The 21,503-nt window shown below is 33.5% G+C and overlaps 2 protein-coding genes across 2 annotated transcripts; both read left to right on the top strand.

Annotated features, from left to right (window-relative positions):
• Positions 1–5,307: 5,307 nt before the first annotated feature.
• On the top strand, positions 5,308–10,015 carry LOC122611329 (plastidic glucose transporter 4-like). Its single transcript, XM_043784343.1, has 13 exons — positions 5,308–5,576; positions 6,224–6,338; positions 6,421–6,488; positions 7,513–7,645; positions 7,722–7,821; positions 7,913–8,025; positions 8,097–8,190; positions 8,321–8,474; positions 8,553–8,699; positions 8,785–8,858; positions 9,167–9,255; positions 9,337–9,451; positions 9,531–10,015. Exons 1-13 carry the CDS (start codon positions 5,522–5,524, stop codon positions 9,711–9,713), a joined length of 1,440 nt encoding a protein of 479 aa, XP_043640278.1. The 5' UTR covers positions 5,308–5,521; the 3' UTR covers positions 9,714–10,015.
• Positions 10,016–14,802: 4,787 nt separating this feature from the next.
• LOC122610169 (glycosyltransferase BC10-like) lies at positions 14,803–18,501 on the top strand. Its single transcript, XM_043783163.1, has 4 exons — positions 14,803–15,089; positions 15,177–15,447; positions 17,684–18,291; positions 18,405–18,501. Exons 1-4 carry the CDS (start codon positions 14,803–14,805, stop codon positions 18,499–18,501), a joined length of 1,263 nt encoding a protein of 420 aa, XP_043639098.1.
• The last annotated feature ends 3,002 nt before the right edge of the window (positions 18,502–21,503 follow it).

Raw genomic sequence — 21,503 nt, 5'->3', positions numbered from 1 at the left:
AGAAACGTAATAATAATAAAGAAGAACCGGGCTTGTGTTTGACACAATTCCCTTAAACAGATTCGTCGTCTGTTCCCAGGGTACACCGGTTAAAGCAGCGTACTGCCGGACGTTGTTCACTTGCCTGAAAGAAGAACAGAACACAGGGATGGATGTTGCTACGAGATAGAGCAGTGTGTATGTGCTACGAAATTGTGTGTTGTTGTGTATTTCTTTCAAGACCTAATAGGTCTTTATATACACACAAATTGTAACTCATATAATTAATCAGAATTAAATTAATGGTGATTGAAATTAATAGTCATTAGTTTCAGGAGTTATTCTAGATCCTTCTTAAACGGGTCAAAAACCTGGTCGGTTTTCTGATGGGTCGCGGCAAAAAAGAGCCCCACGCGGGCCCTAATTTTCCAGCTGCACAGGTAGGAGCCAGAGTAAAACACAACACAAATCTTAACTTAGCTTAGAAACTTCTACTTATAAACTAGTGAAAGTTTATATCCCACACCAATGTGAGACAAGGTTTTCTAACTCCAACTTATGCATCAAACACACAACTTTGAGACTCGATATCTCATTCACCTTTAACCCAATTTGGACGCATCTTAGTTTGTTACGTAGCCTTGGCCAGAGACTACAAAACCCACTAAACGGTTCACGATATATGTCACACGACCATATATTTATTGATGTCCAAAGTGGTGGAAAAATGCACTTTTTCCCAAACATCTTATTGGATGGATGATTTAATCTTTTAACTAAGTAGACTATAGCGATGAACAAGTGGAGATTGTAAGTTTGTAACCATTTTGTTAGTTTCTTACAATTTCAATTTGTTATTTTTCATTTTCCGTCATTGTGGTTAGATACAACAGAGGAGCTATTCCTTATACAGCCCTACAGGTCACTCGGGGAGGACAACTCTGTCTCTGAGTACACGGTTTAATCGAGAGTGTCTGGCAGCACTCTCTTTGCGTTATCACTTGTAGTGAGCTTTTCTGTAGTTTTGCCGTGACTGCTCTCAAACAGTTCCTGACCACCCCGAGATACTTGCCTAACAAGGTTCAAACCTGAGACTTCTAGTGAAAACATTAAGACGTCTGATTACTGGGTCATCTTGGTGGTGGTTTTTGTCACTCCTTAGAAAATAATGTATATAAAGGTAAAAAAAAAAATGAACAGATCTGTCAAACAATTATAAACGCCAACTTAAATACAACAAAATTATAAAAAGAAAATTAAATATATTTAACCATTATATCATGCAGACTAACATTCATAGCAAGGCTGCTGGATACATTGATCATTTGATCCATGTTTGCATAGCTCTTCCGGAAGATCTAATCGCCGTAAAAATACCATTTCTTTTCTTGTCTGCCAATACAGATGACTTACTTCTACCTCCCAAACTTGACTTACTATTTTCGTGTAACTTAGAATGACTTTTGGCTGGTAGACTAGCAGACTTCTCCATCACAGATGACAAAACCGGCTTCTTGATCTCATTTTTACAAGTTGACGACGAACGAGGAGCTGGTTGACTCAACACACTTGACCGGCCGTTTTGCCTGTTAGTTCGCATGGCCCGAAAACTCTCCTGCCCCTGAAATTTAACTTGCTTGTTCAAAGAAGTCTGGTTATTCATAGAATCTTGGTTTTTCGGCTGTAATGCAGGTGGGCTATTCATTTTTTTCATCTTGAGTCTTGATTCTCTAAGATTCGCGTAGGCTTTGTATTTGGTTCCTCTTTCCATGATCAAACTTTTTGTTAAGAAACTCAGAGTTTTTATAGTACAGGATGGAAAAATGGCGATTTTCGAAGTTGGTATGTGTTCCTGCTAATGTGGAAGAGGAGGTTTTGTGGACTTTGCTCTGTTGCAAAGCATTTTAAAGGTCAATACTTAACCGGGAACAAGATATGGAGGGGGTGGAAGTGTAGCAACCTTCTTTCTAAAAATCCAAATTAACATTTTTCGAATTAGATATAGTCAAATCTATTTAAAATGTAAAAAGGTTACTATGTGACATATCATTCGGTATAAAGTAGACATTTATATTCAATTAATTTGATTCACGATGCGTGTTGATTATAGATCATAAATGGTAAATAAAATGATAGAGTAATACTATATACTCGCATATTTTATACTTCCTTCATCATCAGAGTAATACTATATACTCGCATATTTTATACTTCCTTCATCATCCTATACATATATTTTGTCAAAATTGTTTTTTGATATTTTTTTAAATCATACGAGTAGGGGATATGTAAGCAAACTTTGTACGAATAAATATCTATTCACAATGTAAATATCGGTATAACGACATAACGTACATGATTAAAACAATTCAAGAAAATTACTATTATGTGCCTCTGTTAATTATGTGACATTTGTTGAAACGTCATTAGAAGTTTAGTGAAATAACAATACTAAAAATACATGGTTTAAACTTTTAAAATCAAAACTAATACCGAATTCTGATATAAAAATTAGAATATATGACCAATAAACGGTCAATATGAAATCGTGACATTAACTTAAATAAAAAGCTGATTTCTTTCTCTTTGTATATAATTCATTAGAACATGAAAAGAAGTTAAAATATTCCCCAATGCGGCTATTCATGATACTCACATATGGCTAAAAACTACGTAAGAGAATGTTGGAAACTTGAAGCAAAATAATACAAAATTGTATAGACATTTTTGATGACGCGCTTCGTGAGTAGATACAAAACAATTGACGTGGGAGTTAGGAGAGTCATTCAAGATCAAGATTTTGTTGATATTCGATAATTCAACAAGGTTTTGATATTAAGCTAGTTGCACGTAGTACGTACGTGTGTCCGTTGTTGTGTTCAGTTAATGTGGTTAAAAAATGGCTAGATATTCCAGCACACCTCCTTTGTTTAAAACTAGAGTGGTCCATGCTGCTGTTTGTTTGTACTCACAATTTTAGAATCTACCACATCCACTTAACTACAAAAACCATATAATCATCATTCAGATCTAACATTATTATTATCTTGAAAGAAAAAAAATTACGGACACACACTTAAACAAATATTTATCCTTTCATAAAAACTCAAATCTCTCATAAATTTTAAACAAATCTCATAAAAAGGTAAAACACATACTTACACCCATTGTAATTCTGGTAACAACTATCATCTTCCCCGACTACCCGTTGTAGATCCGGAAATGATGAGAAATAAGTGATGGGTTTCAATTTTAGATGATAAAGATGGTGTTGTTGGTGAAAAGTCTGGTGGTGGTGTGGCGGCTCCTGGTGGGATTGGGGTGGTGGTGGCGCGGCTATGAAGTGGTGGTGGGATGATGTCGAGTGGTGAAAGGAAATGTTGGGTGGTTGTAGATGGTGTTGTTGATGACTCTGAAAGTGTTTAATGATTTTTCCGGTTATCGAAAGACCGCAGCAGTAGGTGGCTGGCTGGAATGGGAGAGAGTGTGCTTTGTTTGTTTGTTGTGTAAGTAAAAGTGAAAGTGACAGTGAGATGTGGATGTTGTAAAAAGTGAGTGAGTTGTGATCCAATATGTAGTCCAGCCCCTACATCATGTTTGATGGGGGTGTACTCAAATAAAGCCCCTAAAAAATAGATACACCTGTCGTTTCAAAGAAAATAATAAATAAAAAATATATAAATAAATGTACCTTTTGATTTAATTGAAACTTTCTAAAAATAACAAGAATAATATAATATTTGGTTTTTGACCGGTGTCTAATATTCAGGCTTACGACAATCAATATTAGATGTTTTAAAATTTAGTTTATTATTTTTATTATTAAAAAATTAATTCAAATATTAAAATTTTGAGTTTTATGTTGAAATATTTTTTAGAGATATGTCCATCTTAGTTGTTTAGAGTGACGGCGATATTTTAATATTACAAAATCATAGTATGTTAATTAAAGTTGTAGATATTGAGACAAATTTAAAATAATTTTAATATAAAAATATCATAATAGATCACTATTATTTATTTGTTTTATTTTACACATGATGCATAACGTTCTTACTGTACATTGTTAGAAACAATATCTTGGGGCTGTCCCATGGATTTTTGAGGCCCTGGTTACATTAAATATAAAGACCTTTAGTTAAAAAAAGAAATTATACTAAGTGAAAAGTACTTGGAGAAATTTTTTTGTTTCATTTATTTGTTATGCTCGTAAAGTGATAGTATATGCAGATAAAATAACTGAATTTTATCAAAGAAGTTCTTCTATTATTAGAATGACAAAAAGTATTACCAAAGCAATTCCAAAAGCTTATCGATATCATTCATGTATTCCCTCGTCTTATAGAATGACAAAAGAGAAAATTATTTAAATGAACAAATTGAGGGAGGTATTTTACAATTTAAACATGGTTTTGAAATATACCCAATTTGAACAAAACTTCCGCGATAAAGTAACCAAAACCACACAGATAACTTTAAGCCAATGTGAGGCCAACATCCGGTTTATGGTTACGTGTCCCCACCCTCTCCTTTTCCTCTTTTTCTTCTTCAACCATATTTTCTTCTTCTTCAGTTTCTTGAATGAATTAAATAAGAAAAATTGTGTTAGATGCATATTTTTACTGATTGAGGTCGGCTAAATCTTTGACACTAGCATATTTGATAACGATGTTATTTTATTGATTGAGGTGGTGTTATTGTTTTTCTGGAAAGAAAGGCAAATCTGCTAAGAAGAAGAAAGATAAGAAAAGAGAAGGGTTGGGGCACATGATCACAAACCAGTTGTCAATTTCTTATTGGTTTAAATATATCTGTGTGATATTGGTTACTTTACTACGGAAGTTTTGTTTACATTGAGTATATTTCAAAAACATGTCCATACTATAAAATACCTACTTCAATTTGTTCATTTTAGTAATTTTCCTATAACAAATACCGCTTACAATGAGCAACTTAAAGCAGAAACATAATATAACATTGTAATCATTGGGTATTATAATATGAATATTTAATATTAGCAAATACATAATATTTACACATGTTAAACATCCTCAAATTCGGTCCTAAATATATTAGGTATATGCGGGTTACACATAGATCAAATAAATATTAATAAATGTCTATAAAAATATATGGGTCAATTAGCTAGTATATAAGGAAAAAAATTTCATTATTATAACGTAGATTGATAAGAACCGTTTGATTCTATGTACCCATTTAAATTTAATTTTACCTGATTCGAACCCTCCTAGAAAGTCAGCTGTTGGTTAAAATTTCATTATTATAGGCACATGCTTATTTGTATCTTTTACGTTAAACGGTTAAACCAATCCCCAAACCGTCTAACTTTATGTTGATGCTATAATAAACAAAACAAACTGGGACTTATATTTTGATCAAAATTCAAAATGCAATTGTAATCGGAAGCTATAATAATAGTATAGTAATAAATAATAATTTTAGCAGAAGCAGATCATTTGTTGTCTGAGTCAAACTGATCAAAGTCGTTAGTGTTTCGGGTCAGTCTACGGGTCCGGGTCATATGGCCTTTGAGCTAGCCCATGTCAAGTCCAGATTAGTCAAAACTCAATCTTCTGGTTTGTAACTCCTTTTCAATTTCTGTAATTTTTTAATCTCTCTTTTCCTTTTAATTTTGTTATATTCAATATATATATATATATATATATATTTATATACACACAGATCATATATGCATACATATATATGCAAATATGAAAGTTTGTTGAGGTTGTTTGTAGTATACACACATATTTAACACCTCCTGTATGTATCTATATTTTGTTAGGAATACAGTTATTTTCTGTTACAAACTTTAGTCATATAAAAAAAAAGTAAGTAACTGCCCAGTGCCGCCTTCCGCGGGTTTTGAGCCCCAATACCTCGACGGTGTATGGGGGAGGTTAAGATGTAGGCAGACCTTACCTCTACCTAAGTAGAGAGGCTGCTTATGGGATGAGGATCGAACCCATGACCTCTGTCTCCAGAGGCAAGGGTGTTTACCACTGATCTAACCATGCTGCTTAAACTTTAGTCATATATAGTTAGTATATAATACGAGATGAGATGCATGTGTTAGGGGTAAGATGTGAAATTTTTTTCGTTATAGGATGACAAATGCGTAAAAAATAGAACAATCATCGGTATCATGTCTATATATTATGATTGCTAGCAAACTTTATGTTTTTGTTTTACTTAAAGGCCAACAAATGTAATTGTAATCTAGAAGGAGATATTGAAGAAAATGCTCTGCTCAAGAGCTCATCAAGATCTTCTGGTACGGTTTTTCCATATGTTGGTGTTGCTACATTGGGTGCTATATTGTTTGGATATCATTTAGGGTATGCATGTAACTTTAGATTGGTATATTGTTTTATGTACAATAACATATATCGACTGAATATATTTTATGCATTTTGATAGTGTTGTGAATGGTGCATTGGAGTACCTTGCAAAGGATCTTGGTATTGTGGAAAACACTGTTTTACAAGGTAAATTTTACGGGATTTTAACGATTTACAGTCTTTATTTTTGGAACGCCAGTAGTTTAAATAATAATAGTAGCCACATCGGAAAGTGAGGAGGGCAAAGATTATACACAGAAAAGTGCACTGAGATAGAGAGCTGTGCGCCAATTTGGAAGAATTCAACGCCGAGTTTACAATAAACTATATGAAGAAAAAAGAGGGCAAGTGGCTGATAACACCTTAGTCTTGTGAAAGAATTTTTTCTTTTAGTCTAGGAACCCTATGATCCCAATTGCAGGTGACTATGTTGTCCCAAGACCCACTAGATAATAGACAAGAAGTCCGTTTGAGACTAAGATTTGAACCTCTGTCACTTAAGTCTTCCCCAATGAACCCTGCGCGTTTGTGCACAGTCACACAGGTGGCCAACTCACCTAATTGAGTTGGTTAACAATAAATCTATATATAGTACAATAAAGTATATGTAGATGGTCGTTATGTGATCTCTCGCAGTGGATCTACTTTGTGAGTTTTGAGCTCCTGGCCTTCTGTTAGATATCCATAGCGACGACAGTTCATTCCTCCACGTCCATATAAGCCAAAGCTCTACCAAACCAAAACCATGACTCACTTTTGATGGATTTTTGCGAGAGAAATACCAATCTGGCCCGACAAAATAAGCTATTAGGCCAGGGTAATTTTACCCAACTGAAAATATTCTTTCATATAGTAATTACCTCAGGACATTGAATTAGAATATGGTCCAAAGTTTACAACTCTGATTTACAAAATCTGCAAGTCATCAAATCAACAAGCAAACCTCTTCGAGTCAAGTTATCCAAAGTGGGAAAACAGTTGTTTATTGCCATCCAACCAAGTATATTAGCTTTTTCGGGACTAAATATTTCCAGCACCTTTTCTATCCACCATCGTTTGTATCAAAAGCCTACTATATATGTTTATTGTTTATGGTATAATTTAAACTCATGAGCAAGAAACGAAAGAAGACTTCCATTTTTATATTTGTTTTGTTCTTATAATTGTGCAGGATGGATTGTTAGCACACTCCTTGCTGGTGCTACTCTTGGTTCGTTTACGGGGGGTTCACTAGCTGATCGTTTTGGAAGAACCAAAACTTTTATGTTGGATGCTATCCCACTTACAATTGGAGCAATTCTTTGGTTAGCTGATATATGCTATTATTTCTCTCCAAGTTGTGAGCATATAACTGCTGTTAATAAGTTATGAATTTCTTAGTGCCAGAGCACAAAATGTAGAAACCATGATAATAGGCCGCTTCCTTTCTGGCATTGGTATTGGCATATCATCTGCGATTGTTCCTCTCTATATATCTGAGGTATATTAATTTTTAAGTTATTTTGGCTTCTAGAGTTCTAGTTTAACGTCATTCCAATTCATACCCAACATGCACTCTTTTATTTGTTTAGATCTCACCAACTGAAATCCGAGGTACACTTGGATCTATAAATCAGCTGTTTATCTGCATTGGAATTCTTGTAGCTTTAGTAGCTGGATTACCGTTATCCACAAATCCTCTATGGTAACTTCTCTATTCATTTCACTTTTTTTTTTTGTTTATCTACCTATGCCTTATCTATATGTATAATGCAGGTGGAGAACAATGTTCGGCGTTGCTGTTATTCCCTCGGTTTTATTGGCACTTGGAATGGCATTTTCTCCTGAGAGTCCTCGTTGGCTTGTTCAGGTTTCTTATCAATTATTTTAAACAGCATCAGCACTTTTATATCTTTAATTGAATGTATGATGCATCTTTCCTACTTGTCATATATTATATAGTAATATTAATGTTCAATGATACTGATATTCACTTTCAGCAACGGAAAACGTCTCAAGCTGAGCATGCAATTGAGAAACTATATGGAAAGAACAGGGTCTCTGAGCTCATTGCCGAGTTAACTGCATCCGGTGCAGGTTTTGAAGAGCAAGATGCTGGTTGGCTTGATCTTTTCAGTAGACGCTATTTCAAAGGTATTTTAAAACCTGAAAACTAGAGCTAATTGGATAGGCACAACCGTTTATTGGTAATGACCAATGGTATTATGGCAGTTGTTAGTGTTGGTGCTGCCCTTTTCTTGTTCCAACAGCTGTCTGGAATAAATGCCGTTGTGTATTATTCTACTCCAATTTTCCGCAAAGCAGGAGTTGCATCTGATGTGGCAGCAAGTGCTCTAGTTGGGGCTGCAAATGTATTTGGTCAGATGAGCTTCACCATTCATCTTTTTGCAGATGATAGCAGTTATAGCTTCGTCGCTGACTCATAATATTAAATTACTTGTAGGCACAATGATAGCATCTTCTTTGATGGATAAAAAAGGAAGGAAAAGTCTTCTTATCACAAGCTTTACTGGAATGGTATCATACAATACATATTAACATCAAAATGCAGCTCTTATATACATATACATATAGGGGTTGGGTATTGTAAAACAAGTATTAAAGTAAAACAAAATAGGACAAGATCTTGACCCTTAGATCATGGTTAAATTGATGCACGAAGATTCATGAAACAATTGATGTATTATGATTTTTATGATGCACGGTGATTATCACTATAGAAAAACTTATTGTTTTATTTGTTTTACATTAATACTTGTTTTATTTTACCTAAAACCTATACATATATATTCATTATTGTTTTTATTTTATTTCTGGCGGTAAAGGCTGCTTCGATGTTACTGCTATCTTTGTCTTTCGCATGGGAGGTTTTGTCACCGTATTCTGGACCCCTTGCTGTCATCGGGACTGTATTGTGAGTCAAACTAGTGATTCTTGTATCTACATGCGTTAACCTTTATATAAGCATAAGTTAACTAATCGTGGTAATTAACAGGTATGTGCTTTCCTTTTCCCTTGGTGTGGGTCCAGTCCCTGCTCTTTTACTACCAGAGATCTTTGCGTCTAGAATCAGAGCAAAAGCAGTTGCTTTGTCACTTGGTGTGCATTGGGTAAGTTCAGTTATGAATCGAATATACAGCATCTTAATTTGGTTTCTGACTAACAAATAATAACTTTATGGTGTATCAGATATCAAACTTCTTTATCGGGCTGTGTTTCTTGAGTGTCGTGACTAAATTTGGCATTAGCATGGTGTACCTTGGATTTGCCTCCAACTGTCTTTTTGCTGTTATGTACATTGCTGGTAACGTAGTGGAAACAAAGGGGCGATCATTAGAGGACATTGAATGTGAACTTAGCCCACCCATCTGATGGATACATATTCTAATCTTGCAAGTGAATAACTAAGTAGGAAGCTTTTGCAGTTCATTGTTCATATGATCTTGATGCCGTTTGTTTGTTCGTGGTCAGAACATGCAGATAAGGCAGTATTTTCGTACAAGTGGGTTGTGATACTGTGTAACGATATAGAATATGCTAATATGTACATAAACTTTTTGAGTTTTGGTAGAGCTTGAACGTGTTTGTGTTAGGAAACTTAACAGAACTGGGGATTAAAAACCTGTAACCACTCCCTCTGCTGTTTATCAGCTATCTAAGTTTTTGTTTCTTTAGTTTTGATGCAGCTTTAATTTCACAAAAACAGAAACATTGATAAAATCTATAAATTTAAGCAGACAAGTGAACGAGTAGTGAAAGACTGGAATTAAAAGGCCCAATTCCAGAAGCTCACATCTAGCCCACGCCCAACATAATTGAGCTCAACTGATCCAACCCTTGTCTTTTCCTTCAAGGAATACACGTTCTGGATTCTACCATAACGTCTTTTCATTTCTATTGATTCCGGTTTGATTATGTTTAATAGCGTTTTAATAATCAAACTTTCAGTTTGAACCATTTGGTTTGAAATATCAGTTATTTTTCTATCACCCTCTCTTTCTCACACAACAGAAGAACCCGAAGGCTATCCAGGTACTTTACATGCAAATTTTCTTGACCTCCAGCCCTACAAGGGGCTAGAGTCTTTCACTATAATCTATACTTGCAGCTTCCCTACTATGTCTTTATCGAACAATTCCGCCGGGACATCTTCAGGACTGATTTGGATGACCCTGTTGGCCCTACCCAGATTCACTTTTTGTTCAATCTCTTTCCCGGTCTTTACATCCTTCTTCCTCAATAGAACGTCTTTATAACTTCTTCCGTCAGGTGCAACTCTCTGCTATTGTTCTTCGGATTTAAGTTGTGTGATCCAAACCCATGCCAAACACGGGGCTGGGCCTGGGGTCCCCCACGCTCAAACACCCGGAGAAACTTCATATGACATTCACCATTACAAATGGTTTTCAGCTTCCTTAGGAATACACGGTTGAAAAATGGGATTATGACTTATGAGGATTTTTGTTTGTAACACTGACTATAGTGGCGACTAGTGGTGGAATGCTAGTAAATGAACTGCTCAGTGCCACCTTCCACGGGTTTTGAACCCCAATACCTCGACGGTGTACGGGGGAAGTTAAGTTGTAGGCAGTGGAACGCTAGTGATGTGCAAAATCGCATTTCTTAATTCTTTTTGACATAAATATATTTGATGTATTCCATCTTGGCAAAAAGTGAATTTTATGTTAAGTTTCATGGTAACTTGTTTGTAGAAGTTTGAATTTAGATTAATACAAGGCAATCGAAGTGTAGACATTTTAAAAAGGTTAAAATTTTACAAGACTTGAGAAATGAAAATATTGGAGGATACGTAATTTTAGTCTTTAAAGTGCACTAAAGAGAAGTAATTGGTACTCGAAACTTGGGGGTAATTACTACTAAGTTGAACATTGACTTATTCAACTGATGCATACTATATATTAAAGGTTGAAGCACATCGTAACTAGTATTTGTTTAATTTCTCATTGCACATCAAATTGATTTTAAATATTTGTTGAAAAAATTCTGCCTTCCAAAAGAAGACAAAGCTTTAGACCATACTCAACATTGACATTGTTGTTACGTATAGCGATTAATTATCTATAGTTATATGGCATTATAAAACATACGACTTTTTGTTTTTTTAGAAGAGCGAAGGGCCAGACCACGGGTATCCGGACTGAATATCGTGGGCCTACCCGATCCCCTCCCCCGCACCTAGTAAATTCAACTCGTTCAGCCAAGAAAACCTGGGCAGCCACAACGCTCGAAATAGGATTCGAACTTTTGACCCTCGCTTCAACTTCCGGGTGTCCTATCACTGCGTTAGCAAGTGAAGGACATAAAACATACGACTTATTATTCTTTTCTAAAAATTTTTGATATAGTAACCTTATACTTCTCTTTTATTCATTAATTTAAATATTTATATCAGATATATATATATATATATATATATATATAATACCCTTGATTAGATTAATTACAACATCTATTAACTATTAAGATAATTACATTACCCTTTTCACGTCAATTACCTCTACATTAATAATCACACAACTGTCTTCACCGCCGCCGCCACAGTCCTTGCCACCACCACCGCTGAATTGCGTAGTTATCCCTCTAATTAGTAATAGTGGAGGGTTTGGATACTGTAAAGTGTAAAGTACTATGTTCCGTAATAATCTGAAAAGACTCGACTTTTAGCAAAATGTAGCAAGAATAGTTTTCCTGCAGTCACATTAAAGAGATTTCTTTTGAAACTCCTTAGTCCTCACTCCTTCACCCATAGCAAGTATTTGTTTTTGTTTAGTTGTTTTTTTAACTCTATCTAACTATTAAACCCGGTGGTTTAGGACTTCGGGTGGGTTTTTTCTGAAACCGGTAATCATCAGAATTTATTTTTTTAAAAATCAATATACATTACTCGATGACCCACCCGATTAGAAAGAAAAAGTTAATGACGTGACTCCTTATATTCTCCTATAATAATTATAACGAACATGAACTTATATAAACCAACCACATCTTAGGAATGGATACGGGGTTTTTCTATAATGAGTTTCTTTGGAATTAGAGGTGTGTATATGAAGAGTTATGCCGTTAAGCCCAAATTTATCGTTAAAAAGGTATATATATATATATATAGGAAAAAGGAATATAAGGTTGTTCGACACCTATAAACCCTTCACATACTAATATTTTATTATTTATTATTTAATAAATAATTGTGGCCCCATATATATATATATATATATATACCACACATTCAATTGATTTGACAATGCTGTTATTGTTTTGTGAAAACTTTTATGAAACAATGATACAACCTAAATAATGTATTTATTAGCTCACAGTCTTACACTACGTATACTTTCTTACGTTGTAAGCGTGACATATAAATTAAAAATATGATGTAAAAGTCAAACATAGTATAATTAAGTTTCGTTTACACAAAAAATCACCATTTATTCAACTATGGTATCTATGATCGAATCTTGAGATTTCCAAACACAACAATTTTTTTCACAAATACTTTCCAGTTTCAAAAAAGTTTTCTTATTTTTCCTTTTAAAGGTAATATATACTAAAAAACACTAACAAGATGCTAGCAGGCAACAGCCAACTAATACATATACAATTAAAAATATATACTCTTCTAGAAAGAAAACATTAAAAAAAAAAAAAAAAAACAAATCTACACTTTCTAGAATCTACCCATTAACCATTTTGACCATTTTCTCTTTGTGTTACATGCTTAAATTTTCACACCTTTCTAAAAATTTAACATGTTTTTCACTTAATCATACTACTATAAATATATTGTATTATATTATATTATATATACGATATTATTGTAATAGGTTGTGAATAGTAACTTCACTCACGTGACAAGTTACGATTGGTTAATGTCACATACCGTGTTACAATTCGAATTTTGTCACAATGCATCCCGTTTGGAGATTTTACTACGGGTAACTTTTGGTTTCTTGCGTACTTTTTTTGTTTTAGGTCTTCAATTAATATATTGAAAACTTTCATTCATTTATCTTGTGGTCACATCCCACACCACTACTCGAATTTTGTCACACCGCATCAACTTCAGGATTTCTAGCACGGGTTATTTTTTGGTTTATTGCACACTTTTTTTTCTTTTGGGTTTCCAACTAATATATTGAAAAGTATTCAACTTTTTATAGCCACACCCCGTACCACTGTAAGATTTTGCCACATTGTATCCTGCTTAGATTATCAACTAATATATTCAAAACTTGTATTTAATTTTTTATGTTCACACCGTGGTATTATTATTTGGATTTTACCACATTGCATCTTGCATGAGTGTTTTTACTCTGGTTATTTCTTTTTATTTGATATAGTTTTTCCTCTTGAATAGTCAACTAAAATATTAAAAGCTTATTCAATTTTTTTTCTTCCGTTTTTGAAACCTCGAAACCTCGCAATGTAGAAGTTATTGTGGTTTTGTTTTTAAATAAATTGAAGGCTACATACAAATATACTGAAATAACGCAACCATCTAACATGACAACTGAGATCTCGTAACACAGGACCCAAAACTTACTAGTTGGAATAAATGAATGGTAGAACTATCTTTATATACATTTCCTAATGCTAAATATTGTACAAGAAGGATACAATTTAGTAAATTTGGTATTATAAGCATTATAGTTTAATTAAACGAATAATGAAAATATAATTAATAAATAAACTAGCATGGTACCCGCGTAATGTGGCGGTAGTGACGTCGACGGCGATTTAGTGGTGTCGGTATAAGGTGGTGATGACATCGACAATTGATGTCGAGTGGTGTAATCGTGTAAGTTGATGTAATGATGATAATGGAAATATTTTAAAAGAGAGGGACTTAAAGTGTAAATTAACAATATAAGGTTTTAAAGTGTAAATTAATTTATTAAAGACAAATTTGGTAATCTTCATATTAAGGGTAATTTAATACTTTTGCATCTAACAATTTTATAATACACTCTTAAAATATGCGATTGATAATTATTATAAAGAAGTATAGATAGAGATATTACTCATGAAAATGTTTAAAAATAGATAGAATAATGATAAAAGGAGCCAACTAGAAACATCATCCATCTATAATTGTATTTTAAGAAATACAATTGATCAGCTAGCGATATATATATATATATATCCCATCGATCTTCTACGTACACTAAACACGAAATTAATCAACTAATTTGTCATTAAATTTGAAACATTTACATGTTGACATACACATTGAGTTACAATTTATCTAAATTAAAAAAGGACATGTTGACAAATTCTTTATGTACATTTATAGCATACATGCAAAATGTTTAAAAGCCATTAGGAAGTGTAGGACACATGCAACATACCATAACTTATGCTCTAAATAAACCTACTATCAACTCAACTCATCATATTTAATACCAACTTAGAATTAGTCTTCTTACAAAATTGCAAAATAAACATGGCTGTTCATAATAAACATACATATTCCCTAAAAATTTCAAAATTTATTCATTCTAAAAACTCACTTTTTTACTTGTTTATCTTTTTGATTGGATTGTCAATAGGTTTCTTTTGCGCTTTTTATCTCGAAAACTTCTCATCTATCATTCAAACATCAATCTATTCGGTTTTACATGCATTATCACCGTCACCAATATTAGTAACTTCGAGTCTACCACCACCAGATTCATCGTCGCCATCACCATCATTATTAACATTATCACCTCCACCGCGACCATCACCGCCGCCAAAATCATTAATATCAACAGATTCTTCATTTTTATCACCTCCTCCGTCACCACAACTATCACAGATGCCAGACAATGTTTCATTAAATGAACAAATACCATTGATGCATAATATGAGTGATGAAGATTTGATAAAGAATGCAATGAGAATTGCAACAATGAGTGTCCCTAATACTACACCTTATAAGGTGGCATTTATGTTCTTGACAACAGGGCCAATACCACTTTCACCCTTGTGGGAATTGTTCTTTAAAGGGCATGAAAGTCTACTCTCCATCTACATCCACCCTCATCCTTCTTACAATGACACCTTCCCCAAAGATTCCATCTTTTATGGCAGGAGAATTACAAGCCAGGTTAGCTTTACTAAACTACACATTAGAAATTAGAAAATTAAAGTGTGTACAAATATCCTAATGCGTTATCACAATTACAAACTGTGTAAAGTTGTGTTGAATAAACTAATAACTTCGCATTCGTAAGTTTGTATAGAGCAAGTTGGATATTTTTTGAGTGAAAATGAAGTGGTCCATATATTATGAATCTTTTATTTTCTTTCACTCATCACAAATCATACAATTTAATGTATTAAGTTGAATCATATAATTTAATCTATCAAGTTGAATCATATAACTTAGTTTACCAAGTTGAAATACTCCATTACTTTTAGGACGATCTCTATTATTTTGTCCCAATCTATTTTATATCTTATATTATATTATAAAACAATCTTATTCTATTGAATTTTAAGTTTCAAAGACAAATTTTATATTTCTAACAATTAATCAAAATCCACATTTTACATCAATAACATATAGTACTCGCAACCATCGCCGCCACCACCACCAATCGCCGCAGCCATCACCACTATCGCTGCTCACCACCATCACCCATCACTGTCACCGCCATTATATCGCCACCACCGCCGCCACCTCTACCACCGCCACTACCGCCGTACGCCATTACCACTCATCACCTCCACCACGTACCGGCGTTGTCATTACACTACCACATCGCACTAGTATCGTTTTGGTATAAGGTATAGAAATGACCTTTATAAAATACTAATTTAGGTATTTAACACACATTTCTAAATTTTGTTCTGATATCAACACGCAATATTTGTTTACTAGAGACACCAATATTGTTTGGATGACATTAATTTATCAATCCACGTAGGCATTCCAAATGAGAATTTCTTGTTAATATTGGTATAAAATTTGAAAAATATTCGAATTTATGAAATTTGAAGTTGATTACTTACATTGAGGCAAATTAAGAAGCCTACATTTCTGTTTGTAGAATATCAATCACTTGTATTATGAAAAATAAAACGTATAAGCCATTTATAGCTTAAACAATATATACGGAGTATAATTAAAAGATGTTAGAAACTATAAAGTCAAAGTTTAGCTTTTTTGAAAGTAGAAGTTTCGTTTTAACAAATGTTAAGTGTTGGGGTCTTACTTAGAGCTGGTAATTTTCGATACAAACCTGTTAGCACGACACAATACGTCTTGGACTTCACATGCATGTTAAGACATAATACGAATTGTTAAAACTTGTTAACATGTCTCTTACCATGTTTTTTTTATCGTGTTTTAACAAGTTAGTTGTCTTTAACATGTTCCTTAGAAGGTTTCTTAACATGTTCCTTAACTGTTGGTTTAAATTTAAGATTTTTGTTTATAGGTCACTTATCAGGTTTCTTATCGTTTAACCTGTTCAATATTCTGGCGTGTTTGTGTTTGAAAAAATTGACATGATTAGTTATCGTGTCGTGTTCGTGTTTAGTCTTAACAAGTTTGTGTCATATTGTGTTCGCATCGTGCCAAACACGATATGCCAACTTTAATCTTATTAGGTACCTTTTATTTTTTGGTGGTTGAAAAAACAGTGAAAATAAAACTATTTTCACTTTTTAGTAAAGAGTTTTTGTAAAAATATCTTTAACATGTAAAAAAGTCATATGTGAAGGGATAAGATCGAATTTGTTTACACGTAGCATTCACATATCAAATATTGATTTATTAAGTATGTAATACAAAATTTTAGAGTTTTCACATTTTTAGTGAAAAAGGATTCGCATTAATCTCTCTACAATGTGTGTATGTGTGTACGGATGAGTAGATTTTCCCAAGTCCTAATCCCGTCCCGATACCGTCCAGATCTTGATCTCGAAAAGTGGTACTGAATGGGATTTGGGACCGGGACCGGTACCCATTTTTCTTAGTTCGTGGGACTTGGGACCGCGGTACCGGGATTTGATACCGGGAAATGGTACCGAATAGGAAATGAGACCGGTATCGGTACCAAGTTTTTGGAAAATTCAGGACTCGGTACCATCGGTACCGGGACGGTACAGGACAGGACTGTACCCGGTGCTACTCCTGTTGCAAAAGCACCATATCGTTTGGCTCCTACATAAATGAAAGAGCTTATGTCTCAGCTCCCCATCCCTATATGTGTGTATATATTGGTGCAAACAAGATTATAAACACTTCAAATTAAAACGAAACTTATCGCTATAAAGTGCTTGAGTACAATGCCATATAGATTGATGATTGTTTGATATTTGAACTATTTTTGCAGCCGGTTTATTGGGGTGATATATCAATGGTGGATGCTGAAAGACGATTACTTGCCAATGCCCTCCTCGACGCTTCAAATCAAAGATTTGTGCTACTATCCGAGTCTTGTATTCCTCTATTTAACTTCACAACGACATATAATTATCTTATAAATTCAAACTTAAGCTACATAAATTCTTTGGATGACGCAAGGAAGATAGGACGCGGTCGCTATAATCCACAAATGGCTCCCCATATTACCATCCAAGATTGGCGAAAAGGGGCGCAATGGTTTGAAGTTAATCGTGATCTCGCTCTTGGAATTATTTCTGATCGAAAATACTACAATCTTTTCAAGGAATATTGCCATAAACCATGTTATAATGACGAACATTATTTATCAACATTGGTAAATATTTTGTATCCGGAAATGAACTCAAACCGGACTATAACTTATGTTAATTGGTCAACATCCGGTCCGCATCCAAGAAAGTTTGTCAAGAATGACATTACGGAAGAGTTTTTGAGTTCAGTTCGATTTGGTTCTACAGAATGTATTTATAACAATAACATGACACCTATGTGTTTTTTATTTGCTAGGAAATTTGCACCAAATACTTTAATGCCCTTGTTACAGTTTGTAACTAAGTTTGTTTGGTATTAATCCTTAAAAATATTTAGTCGGCCTAAAACCACTTTACCAATTTATGTCTTATTCTTGTGTGAACAATTTTTATTATCAGAGTTATTATTTGTCCCTATGTATATGGTTGTCAATATTTGAGTTTTAACGTTTTATTCTTTTTTTTAGTGCCCATTATGAGGTTAATTGATGTTTGAAATCCAATTAATGGAAAAGAGTAAAGGTCGTGTTTGTTTCATAGAATTTAATGGAATCTGATGTAATTGGAATTGAATTTCATTCCTTAGTGCGTTTGCTTTTTCAAAGGAGGAATCTCATTCTTTAGGAATGTAAACATTCCATCATTTAATGGAATCTCCATTCCTTGGGGATAGAAGAAGGAATTATATTCCTTCTGTCACTTGAATTTTCAAAAAATCAAAAAACATTCCGTCAATTTTCATTCCCTCAAATTCCAATTCCTTTAAAAGATTTCATTCATTCTAAAAACATTCTTTGAACCAAACGCGCCCTTAATTTAAGTCTTAAACAAAAAGATGTTTATTACCGAAAGCAATTACATAAGAGAGACGTCAGGAACCTTCATACATATAAATACGTGCATTAACACGTAATTCTGTTTCTTCATATCATATACGGAAACCTCCGAGCTTACACAGTCAATTGATTGATCATAAGTTGAAAAGGGCTTCCAAGTCAAGAATTGGAAGTGAGAACATTCGAAATTATGCAGGATTATGCACAAAAGATTTTTTTTTCATTATCAATAAATATTATAGCCCGATATTAAATGTCGTTTCAAATTGTTTTTTTCTTACATTACAACATTTGAATGCTAAGGTTTGAGTAAGAAATTCTCGGAGCCAAGGAACTGCGTTTTAAGGAAGAAAGTTCCATTTGGGAGGAGTAAGCGCTCTTAGCCTGGGAAGACGAGGTTAAAAAACCTAGAACAAAACATTAATAACACCATTAAGCCACTTTAGATATGATGGTAACTACACTTGTCTAGCCATGACTAGTATAACTGATCAGAGACATCTCAGGTTTTGTCCAAGGTTTTAAGTTCGATCCTTAGGGATGACAAGTCTTGGGGTTTTTTCCTTCGAATACTTGTAACGGCCCATGGTCAATATCTCGTTGTCTAGGGTATGTGTAAGGCTTCACCATTATACGGTGAGGTTTTCCTGATGTCGCATACCAACTTGATGTTCAGGGGAAAAAAATATATAGTTATCTACTATTATTAACTTCTTTCATATGATTTATCAATTACAATATAATTTCAGAGGCCTATTCTTTTCCTCTTGTCCCAAGCTTGATTTTTTTCATTATCGGAGACGGTTTTAGTATTGCCTTTGCATCGTGCCGGCATTCATCTGGTAAATGTTTAATGTGTTTGAACGATTTAACACTAATGATATAGAATTTGACATGTTCTTCAAAGTAATCTAAAAGCTAATTTTGTCGATCTTGGACGCATAAGATATTTCGATACCGATATGGGTTTAATGTAACTTTTAGTCATACACCATTAATTAAAGGTACTTGATGTGCTCAATTTTATACATATTTTCCACATTTTTTAAGGCAATTTATGCTATGTTTATAGTCATTCGTACAATTATTTCAATAATATGGGTTTAATGTAACTTTTAGTCATGCACCATTAAAGGTACTTGATGTGCTCAATTCTATACATATTTCCCGTATTATTTTAGGCAATTTATGTTATGTTTAAAATTGCTATGTTTATAATCATTTGTACAGTTATTTCAATGCTTGATGGTATGTGCGAGTGGTTTCAGGTTCATAATAGATTTTATGAAAAAACAAATGGCTAAATACGGCATAAGATGAGCTTATAGATGCTTTCGGATGAATTCTGAAGATGTTAAAATAAAGAAAACTAGAACTTTGAAGCCTAATCCCTTTTGACATTGCGTATAATCAAGTGGTTATTGACAACCTTGTCTTTGGCGAAACAGAGGTTAAAGGTTTGATCTTGGCAGATATAAGACTGTCTACATCTCAATTTCCCATATACCATCATAGTTTTTAATGGACCCAAAAATCCATATAAGACAACATTAGGTGTTTATTTACTTTTATTTTTTCTATGTTACAAAATCTGGTTTTTATGTCACATCTCATGGTAATTTAATTTGTCTCATAGATTAAAAAAAGGGAAAAAATTTTCTTAATTCTCCAATTTGAGTCAAGTTAATCTTTGAATCTTGATGTTTGATTTTCATCTTAATGTCAAAATTATCTTAACATGAATAGTCATATTAGGATAACTTGAGGGAATCTCTGTAATCAAAAGTATGCAGAAATTGTATATAAAATAACTGCAATAGATTAATAGGTAACCTATAATAAAAGTGTCGACATGTTCAAAAAGCTAATAATATTACAAGACTTATGAAATGAAAATATTGGAGGATACGTAATATTAGGCCTTTAAGTGCACGAAACAGAAGTAATTTGTACTCAAAACTTGGGAAGCTTGACTTATTCAACTAATACATACTACATTAAGGTTAAAGTTTATCGTAACTAGTATTTGTTTAATAGTTAACTACACCTTTAAATAGCTATCTAAACCAAATTGATTTTAAATATTAGTTGAAAGAATTATGACTTTGAAAAGTCTAAAGTTTATTTAAGGAAGACAATGTTGTAGTCTATACTCAACATTGTTGTTACTTATGCATTGTATATTATTCTTTCTGTCTCATTTTAAAATTTTAAATTTAACTTTTCAAGTCTTAATCTCTCAACATTGATCATAAAATAGTTTTACTTATTGTTAATAACAATTGATATATAATATAAAGTAAATTACACTTTTTGTCCCTGAAGTTGGTAACTTTTGTACTTTTCGTTCCTAACGTTTTTTCATTATAATTTTACCTTAAAGTTGGCAGAAATTTTCAATTGACGTCCTTTAGCCAAACGGTGTTAAGTTTCGGCCGTTAAGTCCCACACGTGCAAAACACGTGAGGGACTGAAAGTGAAAAACGTGAAAAGTTCTGAGACGAAAACTCGAATTTACTTTATCAATTGTCATCATCTTCATTTTCTCCGGCTGAGTGGCCGGAAAATTCGCCAGAAAACTTAAAATGTCGATATCTCACTTGTTTCTTCGAATTAGACCACGAAACCACTACCAAACTTCTCAAAATTAATTTCCGCATCA

The sequence above is a fragment of the Erigeron canadensis genome, chromosome 8 (genome assembly GCF_010389155.1).
Source record: "Erigeron canadensis isolate Cc75 chromosome 8, C_canadensis_v1, whole genome shotgun sequence".
Lineage (NCBI taxonomy): Eukaryota > Viridiplantae > Streptophyta > Magnoliopsida > Asterales > Asteraceae > Erigeron > Erigeron canadensis.
Note: the sequence above shows the minus strand (reverse complement) of the source record. Positions and strands in the feature narration are given on the sequence as shown.

Excerpts from the sequence above, each read along its gene's own strand:
- LOC122611329 (XM_043784343.1), top strand. The coding sequence starts at position 5,522 with ATGGCCTTTGAGCTAGCCCATGTCAAGTCCAGATTAGTCAAAACTCAA. Across the intron at positions 6,339-6,420 it reads TTGTTTGGATATCATTTAGG|TGTTGTGAATGGTGCATTGG; the intron begins GTATGCATGTAA and ends GCATTTTGATAG. Across the intron at positions 6,489-7,512 it reads GGAAAACACTGTTTTACAAG|GATGGATTGTTAGCACACTC; the intron begins GTAAATTTTACG and ends ATAATTGTGCAG.
- LOC122610169 (XM_043783163.1), top strand. The coding sequence starts at position 14,803 with ATGGCTGTTCATAATAAACATACATATTCCCTAAAAATTTCAAAATTT. Across the intron at positions 15,090-15,176 it reads CCACCGCGACCATCACCGCC|AAATGAACAAATACCATTGA; the intron begins GCCAAAATCATT and ends CAATGTTTCATT. Across the intron at positions 18,292-18,404 it reads CCAAATACTTTAATGCCCTT|AGTTATTATTTGTCCCTATG; the intron begins GTTACAGTTTGT and ends TTTTATTATCAG.